Here is a 13,321-nt window from a genome sequence, read left to right on the forward strand (position 1 = left end):
GGTGTACATGTCCATAGATCCCTGAAGGCAGCAGCACAGGTAGATAGGGTGGTTAAGAAGGCATATGGGATACTTGCCTTTATTAGCTGAGGTATGGAATATAGGAGTAGGGAGGTTATGTTGGAGCTGTATAAAATGCTAGTTAGGCCACAGCTGGAGTACTGTGTGCAGTTCTGGTCGCCACACTATAGGAAGGGTGTGATTGCACTGGAGAGGGTGCAGAGGAGATTCACCAGGATGTTGCCTGGGCTGGACTGTTTCAGCTATGAAGAGAGACTGAATAGGCTAGGGTTGTTTTCCTTAGATCAGAGAAGGCTGAGGGGGGACCTGATAGTGGAATACAAAATTATGAAGGGCATAGATAGGGTAGATAGGAAGAAACCTTTCTCTTTAGTGGAGATGTCAATAACCGGGGGCATAAATTTAAGGTAAGGGTCAGGAGGTTAAGCAGGGAGTTGAGGGAACATTTTTTCACCCAGAGGGTGGTTGGAATCTGGAACACACTGCCTGAGGCAGGAACCCTCACAACGCTTAAGAAGTTTTTAGATGAGCACTTGAAATGCCATAGCATACAGGGCTATGGGCCAAGTGCTGGGAAATGGGATTAGAATAGATAGGTGATTAATGGCCAGCATGGACACATTGGGCCGAAGGGCCCGTTTCTGTACTATATAACTCTATGACTCTATGTTAGCTAAGAGAATGTTGTAGATCTATGACATTCTACAAAGAAAATGTAAATCAACGTACCTTCTACCTGAACAGCAAACTTTAGAGAGTGTTCGAGATCCTCTTCATCTACCTGTGATTGATAACCTACTAACGCAGCATAGTTTCTTACAGTGCCTGTAGGCTGAATTTCAACCACAAACCTAGGATACAAAAAATTAATAAGAAAAATGAATGAACCAACACAATCATAAGCTGTACCAACTATAGAGAGTAAGTAATTATGCAAAAAGCCATGTTACATCATCACAAGATACTTCTTAATAACACTTAAACTTTATTCTAATTATTGGTGACAATCAAGAATCCTAATTGAATCAATGCATGAAATAAATTGCTCTTATTTATTACACTGGTAGTAGTAAAATTCAGGTTATTTCTTTATAACGTTTAGTGATTATATCACAAACATCAATGTCTATTGTGCAACAATGACGTGAAAAACACTGGCTATCAGTTTTATAATGATAACCTCTGCTCGTGTGAATGGAAATATATACCATCCGACCCTAAATTTGCCTAGTCATTTGTATGAACCCTAGGATATCTGAGCAAGCTATTAAAAGTACAGGTATCTCAAAAATTTCAAACAAATTGATAATTAGATTCCGGTCTCAGAATAATTTGTTCTATTGAGGTGAGATTGTGATGCTCAATAACATAGTAATATCTTTATGTTTCCTCTGGTACTTAGACATAGATGGTAACTTAATTAAAAGAAATGGATTAATGTCTTTGCTAAAATACCAGACAGTGTACACAAATGTGTTTGCATACTACAATCACACAGCACAACAACCCTTCAGAAATAATCTGTGAATGCATAGTGGGAAAGTGATACCAGAATAATTCAAGCACATTCAATAGTAACTTTCAAAAGGAAATTGAATAAATATGCAAATATAGATTTGTAAAGATGAAATTTGCAGGACTCGGGGGAAAAAGGAGAGTGGGACAATTGGATAGCTCTTTTAAAGAATAGGCACAAACATGGTGGGTTGAATGGCCTTCTTCTGCATTATACAATTCTATAGAAAGCCAGAAATGATGCATTCGAGTGCAGACATGATAAGGAATTGGAACAAGAAACTTAAAAGCAATAATCTGTGCCTCACAAATTTGCTGGAATTCTTTTAACGTGCAACTAAGTTAGCTAAGAAGAGCACGGCATTGGATATAGGGGCTTTGAAATGCCTGGGGGTCCTGCTTTCAAGTTTTTGAGAATTGTTTAATTGCTTGTTCAAATTGCCCTGGGTTTATAGAATTGACATGGCAAATTTGTTCAAGGTGGTAATGCAGAACCCTCTGTCCATACATGCTGAAAGTTTGGAACCCCATCAAAAATTGCTGCAGTGGGATAATTTACTTGGTCAGGGTAGGTGAATCACACTTGCAAAGGCACCTCAGTGGTTCCTGCAAAAATGCCAATCTTGAACCATGAGTTGAACTGTTGAATGTAAAGAATGTTGAAATGCACCATGATACTCCAACAGTGCAGAGAAGCGGCCCAGCAAGTGTCCAGTCAAAATCTTCATTTTTTTTTCAATCTTCTGTTCACATTGGATCAGAAAATCTTCTTGGAGCAAGACAATCGATCCTGGAGGAGATCAGTTACCGGTCATTGGTAAAGTCTCCTCAGTTCTTAGTTGGCATAATCCCCTTAGGTTTTACAGGAAGATAGGAACAGAGTAGGCCATTCAATTCTTTGAGTCTGTTCCACAATTCTATTGGCTACCTATACCTCAACTCTATTTACCTATCAGTGCTCCATATCCCTTGATACTCTTAGCTAACAGAAAACTTTAAATCTCAGTCTTGAAAATTTCAATTCACTCAGCATCCGCAGCATTTGGAAGAGAGTTCCAGATTTTCACTACCAATAATGTAGAAAAATGCTTCCTGATTTCACTCTCAGCTGTTCTAGCTCCAATTCTAAGATTATGGTCCCTTATTCAGGACTCTCCCAAAAGAGACAATAGTTTCTCTGTTCCTGCCCAATGAAACCCCTCCACATTTTAGCATCTTGATTAGATCACCCCTTAACCTAGTGAACACAAGGCAATACAACCAAGTTTATGCAATCTGCCTTCATAATCAAATCCCTTAAGCCATAGTATCATTCTGGTGAATATGTGTTCTGCACTTCTAAAGCCATTACGCACAATGCAAAACTGAACCCTTAAGAACCCTTAAGTACATCGACGGGCAGAGGGATCTGGGTGTACAGGTCCACAGGTCACTGAAAGTGGCAACGCAGGTGGATAAGGTAGTCAGGAAGGCATATGGCATGCTTGCCTTCATTGGCAGGGGTATTGAGTATAAAAGCTGGGAAGTCATGCTGCAGCTGTATAGAACCTTGGTTAGGCCACACTTGGAATATTGCGTGCAATTCTGGTCACCACATTACCAGAAGGATGTGGAGGCGTTGGAGAGGGTGCAGAGGAGGTTTACCAGGCTGCTGCTTGGTCTGGAGGTTATTAGCTATGAGGAGAGGTTGGAGAAACTCGGATTGTTCTCACTAGAACGATGGAGATTGAGGGGCGACTTGATAGAAGTTTACAAAATTATGAGTGGCATGGACAGAGTAGATAGTCAGAAGCTTTTTCCCAGGGTGGAAGAGTCAATTACTAGGGGACATAGATTTAAGGTGAGAGGAGAAAACTATAAAGGAGATGTGCGGGGCAAGTTTTTTACGCAGAGGGTAGTGAGTGTCTGGAATTCGCTGCCAGAGGAGGTGGTGGAAGCAGGTACGATAGTGGTGTTTTAAGAGGCAGCTTGACAAATACATGAATAGGATGGGAATAGAGGGATACGGACCCCAGAATTGCAAAATGTTTTAGTTGACGGGCAATATGATCGGGGCAGGCTTGGAGGGCCGAAGGGCCTGTTCTTGTGCTGTACTTTTCTTTGTTCTTTGTTCTTTGAATGCATTACTCTAGATGGTGCCTAACCATGAAACATGCTTCCTTGCTTATCTATTCCAAACTTCTTGAGAGAGTGACCAACATTCCATTTATTCTATGGTTGTTTTTTTCTTGTGCCTTGCACTAACTTTAAGGCAGATTGGGATGAATTTCCCAACTCCGTGCCTCAGGGAGATTAAGTGCAGTTGTAAAGTTGTGAAAAAAAAGAGAAAAAGTAAAATTATTCAGACATGTCCCCTCATGTGACAGTGTCACATGAGCTGGGACATGTTTAAGAATTTTGATTAAAAATTTTATTTCATTAATGAATCCTTCATGAAACCTCATCCCGCCCATGGTGGCGTGAAGGCCGCCTGGGCTCTTTGCCTGCCCGCCAACCTTAAGGTTGGATGGGCAGCTTTCTCAATTGGGTTAATTGTTTTATTATGGCCTTAACAGGCCTTTGACAGTTGGGCGGGCGCGCAGCTGACTCCAGTGCACGCCCACCGAATGGAGGATCAGAATGACACGTGGTGACATCGGGATGCGCACCCAACGTCACCGCATGTCATTCTACATGTCAGCATGCATGAAGATTCTGCCCTCAAGTACTCTATTGGCCCATTCAGCGTAGGTACATATTTCTTCATGACTCAGGCATAAAAGCGTTACAAAAAATTGTTGTAGCTAATTGGTCACACGATAATGTCAGGGCAAGTGTATGGAAATTTGTTATTGTGAAGAAACAAATTTTCCCCAAAATTTTGTATTAAAGACACACCAGCTTTATAAGACGGTTGTGTCGTTCAAGGACACCTAAATTAAGCTAATTTTCCATCTTTCTCTGACATAGTCAACAATTGAATATCCTTGGTAACTGCACCTAATACGGACTCTATACTCCTTTTCTCTCTTAGCAACTGCCTCCTTGAGTCTCTCTCCTTGACCCTTTCATGCTCAGGCCATGCAAGAAGATCATTGATTTAACTCCAAGTTAGAGAACTTCCTCTGTTTCTTTCACTCACTTCCCCTTGTCCACTAAACAAAAGCTTCCCTCTAATCCCATTCACATCCTAAAACTGAAATCTCGGGCAGAATTTTACGCTCGGCGTGCAGGCTTGTGCCCAACACGCCCGAGCGTAAAATGACGCGCGATATTTTGTTCGGTGGGTGCGCACTGGAGTTGGCCGCCGACAATTAAAAGGCCTATTAAAGCCATTAAGAAGCTAATTAAATTCAAATTTATGATGCCCGTCCAACCTAACGGTTGGCAGGAGGGCGAAAAGGTCAAGTGGCCTTTACATGTTTTAGGAAACCTCATCTACGGGCGGGATGAGTTTTCCTAAAGCAAATAAGCATCAAATAAAATTTTTATTTTTGAATTAAAACCATGTCCCAGCTCATGTGATAGAGTCACATGAGGGGTTATGTTTTATGATAATTTTATTTCTTTTTTTTTAAACAGCGCTTCATCTCCATGAGGCACCTCCGCCAGGCTTGCTAGGCCCGCAAGCCCTCCTCCCCCCACCCACACAGGCAGCACTGAGCACTGCCACTCGCATTCCACGCTGGGCAGGCCTTAATTGGCCCGCTAGCGTGAAATTGCAGTGCTGAGTCAATCGCGGGCGGCAGTCAGCTTCCCAATCGCCCCCGCCCGCCTCTGCCGAGCACCAGCCCCCCGCCCCCCCGCCAAGGGCAAAATCCTGCCCCTCACCTCCCTCCAATTTCTCTTCTCTCTCCAAATTCATTTAATCGAAGAAACCCATCTTTCGGTTCCCTGAATTCAGTCTCATTGAAATCCTGCTCTTAAAACTTGCCTAATTATCATCCCATCTCCAATATGCCATTCATCTCTAAGGTCTGCAAACCTGTTGACGCCTTCCAGATCTGTGCCCTTCTCTTCCAAACTCATATTTGAATTTTTACAATCAAGTTTCCACTGCTTCTACCAAGATGGTTTTAACTGGAGTAAAAAAAATGACTGACACACGGTGCGTTATTCTTCCTTGATCTCTTTCCAGCCTTCAAAATAGCCATACAAAATCCTCCTCTAATGCCTCCCGTTAACTGGCCAGCCTGTGGGACTACCCTTGCTTGCTTGTATTCTTATCTATCCAATTTTAAGGAGGAGGCCTCGTCCTCTTCTAAGGTAAATGCTGCTCCTTGTTGTGATCATCCACAGACATGGGGCCAGCTTCCGCATGTACACTAAGCTTTACCTCTCCACCAATGGGCCAAGTTTCAAATCTTCCCATTTGTTTCTTGCCTGAAAACTAGGTGACCATCCGAGGAAAATCGGGGGTGGAGGCACCTTAGACACTCCTTCGATACCTAATGCCTGCCTAATTCAATTTTCAGGCAGGTCTTTAAATGGGGTTCCCAGCACTCTCACACAAAACAGGGGCAGGGAGAGAGGGGGGAGCTCCAGAAAATATGTCATTTTCATGTACAAATAAGCATCAAGTGGGATTACTGGAGAATGCTCCAAAACAGTTTGCGTCAGGGAGAGATATCAATGTATATAATGTTAATGGAAATTATTTTTTTAAATAGAGGTTTAGTCTGTGTGATGTGTTAACTGGATTAAAGCCAGCTAGTCTAGGTGCTTTGATATATAGTCGTTTTGAAATGTAAACAGTCGATAGAGGGTACACTTGCATTTTGTTGAATTGAGCATTCAAGAGTGGGAGTGAAATCTTGCACCTAGCTAGGAGACACCAAGCAATGTTTATATTACTAATAAAACTGGTGGTATGAAAGGGGTTCAAAGGGCCTGGTGATACAATGAGAATTTACATTCAAAGAGAAAGGCTGGATATAACAGAAAGGAGTTTGCGTGTGCAGGTCAGAGGCATGTAAGATCTAACCAGCCTGTGAGCCTACAATTGTCTGCAAAGGAACAAAATTGAAAGGATCCTCATTTTGAATTTGTAACTTGAAAAATGCTTTGCTTGGTGTCTGTTTAAGTCTATTGGTTATTGTTGCCTTAGTGGGGATTAATTTTGGAATTTGCTAAAAGTTATGATAATAGTAATTTGCAGCCATGTGTTTGTGTTTAATTTGTTGTAAATTAGTAAATGTCTCATTTAGTTTGACTTAAAAACCTCTCGAGAACTAGTGGTCTTATTCCTGATTTTAGAGCTGCAACTCAAAACATACCAATTGAAAATATAGGTTATGACAGTTGTTTAAAGTTTCCCTCTGGGATTTTAAATAACTCAGCCTTTATCAACTGCTGTGACATAACAGTTTGAGAAGTTTTCGGGGGGACAATTTGTACTGCTGGAGGACGCTGCTATAACATTTTCATCCTCCCACTTGGGATCGATTCCTCACCAAGTGGCCTGACCCGGCTGCCAGTTTCTTCAAGAATCACAATGATTTTTCAAACCTCTAAAATCAGTGAACTGAAGCAGAGTGCCAGTTTAGCATCTGCAGCTCAACAAGCAAATTCAAATCAGGCTCCATGAAAAATAGTTCTGGCTTCAAATGGTGGCTTCTTGCCTGGTGCCATGGATGCACCACCAACATTATGCCCATTTTGGGTCGATGTTAAAAAATTACATCTTTCCTCCTGTCACAACGTCTCATTCCTGTACTCCAGCTGCTGCTGAAACCATCATTTCCGTGTTTCATTTTGAGACTCAATTAGTCCATTACTCTCCCAACCATGTTTCCACAAACCTAAGCTTACCCAAAACTATGATCAACAAATACTATCCCAAACCAGGTCACACTTGCCCATCATATCCACCGTCGATGAACAGTGAATTCCCGAACACGTTACTGACCTTGTTTCTCCAGTCAGTGGATAACTGGGCGCATTGTCAATTGAACCGGCATCAGAATATGTGGCACTGCTGCAAATTTCAAGCCCTGTAAACAATGGTGTGCATGATTTCCATTCTTGTCTGTTCTCCATGATGGATGGGATCGCCTCAGTTTTTGTACTATATATCAGAGACTGTGCACTGCTGTAAAAAGTACAGAGAAATGTCTTGTTAAACGTGTGGCCATGCTTGGATTTACATGAAAATTAAAAGGCTAAGGAATAACTTTATACTAACCTAATACTCAAGAGTTTGGTTGGTTCTTTGGGCACTGGAATGCTGAGTTTTATCTGATTATTATTCCTCCTAATCCGGGCTTCAAAACCAAATTCATGATACAAATTCTGATTAATCTGTATTCCATTTCTGGCAAAATTAGGCACATTAACCCCCAATTGAGTCACAAACTCAATTGCAACTGCTGGCTTGATCAGACCTTCGATCTGTAATAGAAGGAATATTTGCTTTCATTAACAATAATTTTCCAAATCAGTGACCAATAAGTAATTTTAACATTGCTGAAAAGAGAGACTTATTGCCGAAGCTTTTCATCTTTCACTCATCAGGACAAATGCAAGAATTACAAATTTCAAAGGCTCACAACAATTTATACTACAGTAGAAAAGGGTGTTGATTGATTGGCCAAGGCGTTGCCATGGAGAAATCAATAGGCTTCCCAAACTCCCGGGTTATTCAAATAAAAGTGCATTGCCTGAACATATTCCTTTTGTTTGCAGAGAACGGGCCCCTGTGTCTGAATGAATGTTGCTTCTAGTAACTGAAATGAGCCATGTTATGAGCTTGACTGATTGTCTTAAATTGATTATTTGTGTAGCTATTCGACCACTCAGGGTTGTTCAACAAATGCTGTCCAATCATGGAATCACATCTAACAGTAAACATTTTGTTTTGGGTTTTGCAAGTGCGCACAGGTTCAGTATGGTCTGTGCTCTGCCTATTATGAACAAGCGAAGGAGAATGCTGTTTGATTCGATTAGCCAATAGTTGGGGTTTATGGCTTATGTACCTTGCATCACACCGGCACTGAAAATAAATATTAAAATTGATAAAGTATTTATTATTTTTAAAGAAATATATTCAATATTGAAATTCAATATTAGCAAATAACTACACAACCAATTTAAGATAAGCTTGTAACATAGTTCATTTACGCTTCTAGAAGCAACATACGTCCATACACAGGAACCTGTTGTCTGCAAATAAAAGGAAGATGTGCAAATATGTTTGATATATGTATATGTTCAATATATATATATAAATATGCGCCTTTTTTGAATTACCTGGGAGCTTGGGGACCCTATAGTTCCTGTTGCTTTACTAACTGGCAACACCTCGGCCAATCAGAGTTGATTTGCCTACCAATCAGCACCCTTTTCACTTGTAGTATAAATTGTTGTGCTCATTTCAAATTTGGCGTGCTTGTGTTTGTCCTGATGAGTGCAAAATGAAAAGCTTTGGCAATATGTCTCTCTTTTCAGCAATATTCAAGTTTTGTACTACCAAGCAATAAATAAATTGCTTAGGAGGTGTAATTGTTACTTCATGCTTCTAGTGGAAAGCCATGCCAAATGGATACGCATATCAAAATGCAAAATCAAAAAAGCTGTCCCCAGTATATACTTTGATGAAGAGTTTTAATAAATCCATTTTAACTTTACTCAATTTTGTAATAATTTAATTTATATATATATATATATTATATATATATATAATATATATATATAAATATATATATATTTGGATTTCATGACTGATGTATTTACCAGTTGTATGTGAATTCAGGAAAAAAGGAATGATATCTCTCCTTGTTCCTAAATATACTTACATTAAAAAAACAAAATATTTGAAGATGTCAAGAGAAGACTGAGAAAGAATGATCTGTCAGTGATCTCCCGCATGAAACATCAGATGCTAATCTTGAGCAAATGAGCCAAATAGTACCTTCTTTCCTTCAAATCTTATCCCTGCTTTGGCACCAGGTGCAATTGTCCCAGACAAAGACAGCTTGAGAGGAAGACCAGCTCCAGTGGGGAGATTAAACTGGGAGTCCATGAAGATATAATGAGCAAACAGGTCACCACCTAATCCTTTTTGCAAAGCTGGTATGAGCTGCAAATGCAAAGAATAATATGTATTATAACATAAATCAGATATTCAAACAGTGATTAGTTTTTAAAAAAAGTAAAACTTTAAAAAAGTCATGTGCCTATTGGTATTTCATGACAAGCTTCTTTCTTTTAGCAACATAGCAAGTGAGTTTACTACATCTATATAAGTTTCACAGTATTAAGAATCATTCTTTGCATCTTCAAGAAGGCATATCACATTGATCATCAGGTAATGTCTACTGACTACAATGCACATTCAAATTAGCCAATTGTAGCCAGATATTTTTTTTTCTCAACCAAATATATCACAGTACCACAAAGCCAATTAATTTTAAAATTTGGCCATTTATTTTTGACCAAATGATCATCTTTACATCCAGTTGTGCCTTGTGACTTGATGCGTGGTACCTTTGATGGAAGGCTTCGGAATAGTTGAAAGCCTTGTGACAACATTTCTCCCAGCAGTTTGACATCACTGCTTTTAACATATCCTAGTTCATTTCCAAATATTCTCAAGAAAGCCTCTGCTTCTGGTGTTTGCTCTTCCATTTTCTTCAACATGTTTTGGAAATTAAATTTGAGCGTTTTCATTAGATCCTAGTGAACAGCAGAAAAGCAAAGTATAGGTAAAACATGAGACAGCATCATTTAAAAGATAAATTCCAGAACAAATTAAGGGTATATCTCAAATACGTACTTCTTTTGAATCTTCACCATCTCTCCTGATTCCAAACCAATTGAATAGCATTTGTGATAACATGTCTGGAACTTTACCATTCGCCCAGTATAATGTCTTCATTGCACTGTCTGGAAAAAATCCTTTTGGTCCAAAAATTGCCTCCAGAGATGGCTCAAATCCATTACCATCCAGGCCAAACTGTTTAAAAAGATAATCTTATTTAATTTGTATGAATTGCTTCTAAATTATAAATTAGCATGAATAATTGCCAGTTTTAATATAATTATATTATTTTTATTTGTATTAATTGTCCATTATCTATTTTTCCATTCTCTGTCCTTCCTGCTTGAAATTTTCTATCTTTCTCTCCAGAGATACCCACCCCGATACTTACAGGGAGGCTGAGAGTCTCACACCAAGTCATGTCCCCCCATTCCCACTGTGCTCGCTGACTAACATTGGCTCCTGATCAAGCAAAACCTCAGTTTTAAAATTCTCATTTTTGTTTTCAAATCTCTCCATGGTCTCACTCCTCCCTATCTCTGTAATCTCCTCCAGCCCCACAACCCTACATGGCATCTGCACTCATCCAATTGTGGCTGCATGAGCATCTCCGATTTATATTGTTCTACCAGTGGTGGCCATGCCTTCAGCTGTCTAGGTGTTAAGCACTGGAATCCCTTCCCTTAATCTCTCCACCTCTCTTTCATCCTTTAAGACGCTCCTCAAAACCCACCTCTTTGACTAATTGTTGGCCGTCTGCCCTAATATTGTCTTGCAAGGCACCATGTCAGATTTTGCTTTATTATGCACTTGTGAAATGCCTTGGAATGTTTTAGTATGCTAAAAGCACTATATAAATACAAATTGGATGTTGTGTTGGGCATGAGGGAGCAGTGAGGTGGAGAGGCATGAGATGCAAGGCTTTTGCCAAATGTCAACTCCCAGCAATTTCAAGGAAGAGACTGCCACTGAATTGAGTGAATGGTAGGCAGCGGGAGGACAATACGTTAGGATCCACAGCAATGAGGAGAGGCTGCGATTGGCAGGAGGATGCCCAAAGGCTTCACTGAGTAGCTGATATGCACTGGCATTTATCTAGGGAGGATTCTAATTTGATATAAATTAGAGGCAATCATGTTTGGGTGGCACCATATATACACCTACCTCAAAAAGATCCACGGATTTACCAAAAACATTTAAAGTAGTCTCCAGCATTACTGATCTTGGCAAGTATGCATTTGGCTCAAAAATGACATTGCTTTGCAATCCAGCTGCCAGAGAACCCTGTTTTCCTGGAAGGTTGATTTTTTCATACACATTATAGTTCCTAGAAAACTTTCTAAAAGCCATGGGTTCTGGGAGATTAATTTGTTGTAGAGCAGCTGATAACATTGTTTTCAGTCTGTGCAAAAGAAAATACAGAATTTAGCTGAGCCACACATGATTAACATTGTTACATTCAGGTTTCTTTAAAAATACCAGCAATACCCATGTAACAGACATATACAGACATACAATTCTATGTCCTAATTATTAATTAGGCCAAGGGAAAGATAAAAATCATCCATTATGATCAGCAAGCTAAGTCCATATTAGATGAATATGGAAGCTGAAATGACATAGATAATGCTATTGATTCACAAGTCAATGGACGCACCAGTATCTTTACAGTCAAACATGGGTGTGGATACTAATGCTAAAATTTGTACCATAGTAGTTCACTTACGCTTGGACATTAGGATCCTGAGATTTGAGAATATTGGCAAGATGTGTGGAAACAAAACTTTTGACTTGGATATTTTCAATCTTTGGTAGATAGTTTATGATTTTTTTTAGATGGCTTGATGATGGATTCTTCATCACTACTAAATAGGCTCCTAGTCTCTTCAGCACAGATCCATTCAAATCTTTGAGTACTTCAAGAAGCTCATTGCGAAGCTGAAATTAAAATTATTGATATGGCAATAATTTGACCCGCACACAAAAATATTGCTCAGTAGCTCATCCAAAGGCGACTGTAGAGATGCTCACCAAATAGATTTACAAATAAGAATTTGTCACTTAGGCAAGGTACAAAAGGACAATCAAAACCCACCAAACCATGGCTCAGATTCCTTTAGAGTTATTCCTGCATAGATTGACACAGATGAGGGGAAGACAATATAGGGAGAAAATAGTGGGGAGAATTTTCCCCCAGTCAGGGGAGTTGTGCGGTGGTGGGTGGGGGCGGGCGCAGACCCGATCGGCGCCCCCGATCGGGTCCACGCCCCCATTTTACGTGGGTGGGCCAATGAAAGCCCACCCAGCATGACATGCGCCTGGAAGTGCTGAGTGTTTCCTGTGCGGACGGGTGGGGGGGTTCCCTGAGTCGATGCCTGCACTCTTTCGCGCATGCACATGGAGGAGCGCAGAAATCTCCCTGAGGCACAGAGCTGCCTCAGGGAGATTAGTTTAAGTTCCCAAAATTTTAACAAAGAAAAGAAAAAATTTTAAGACATGTCCCTTCCTGTGACAGTGTCACATGAGCTGGGACATGCCAATAAATTTTTATAAAAATGTTTATTCAATTTATAAACACATCATGAAACCTCATCCCGCCCTTGGATGAGGTTCCATGAAAAATGCGAAGGCCCCCTGGGCTCTTTACCTGCCCGTCGCCAACCTTAAGGTTGGACGGGCAGCTCAGTTTATTAGTTTAATTGATACTTAAATGGCTTTAACAGGCATTTTACAGTTCGGCGGACATGCAGCCGAACTGAAAATCTAAATGACGTGTGGTGACATCGGGGGCCCTGCCCCCGCTCGCAGAGCCGAAAATTCAGGCCAGTGTACTTGCATCCAGAGACACTTGTAATTGGGGTGTAAAGGAAGTACCTGACCTTAACAATCGAAAAGACGCCCAAATTTCCTCGTTCTTTTGCACCAGTCTATTGATCCCTTCCCTGAACATATCCCAACTCATGTTATGGCTACTGCTCTAGGCTAAAGGGCCATTTAAATTATGCTGGTGCAAAATGGTGTAAATTTAAACCCAGAAGTTTTGATGCC

At 40.3% G+C, this 13,321-nt stretch overlaps 1 protein-coding gene across 1 annotated transcript in view; it reads right to left on the reverse strand.

The window, feature by feature from the left end:
• apoba (apolipoprotein Ba) overlaps positions 1-13,321 on the reverse strand; it is a 68,126-nt gene that overhangs the window by 26,085 nt on the left and 28,720 nt on the right. The window contains exons 13-20 of the mRNA XM_078541550.1: positions 12,000-12,211; positions 11,438-11,675; positions 10,289-10,468; positions 10,000-10,188; positions 9,425-9,592; positions 7,700-7,905; positions 7,424-7,606; positions 751-872 (exon numbers count right to left, since the gene is read on the reverse strand). Coding sequence (XP_078397676.1) covers positions 751-872; positions 7,424-7,606; positions 7,700-7,905; positions 9,425-9,592; positions 10,000-10,188; positions 10,289-10,468; positions 11,438-11,675; positions 12,000-12,211 — 1,498 coding nt within the window. The remainder of the gene's footprint in view (positions 1-750; positions 873-7,423; positions 7,607-7,699; positions 7,906-9,424; positions 9,593-9,999; positions 10,189-10,288; positions 10,469-11,437; positions 11,676-11,999; positions 12,212-13,321) is intronic.

The sequence above is a fragment of the Cetorhinus maximus genome, chromosome 5 (genome assembly GCF_964194155.1).
Source record: "Cetorhinus maximus chromosome 5, sCetMax3.hap1.1, whole genome shotgun sequence".
Classification (NCBI taxonomy): domain Eukaryota; kingdom Metazoa; phylum Chordata; class Chondrichthyes; order Lamniformes; family Cetorhinidae; genus Cetorhinus; species Cetorhinus maximus.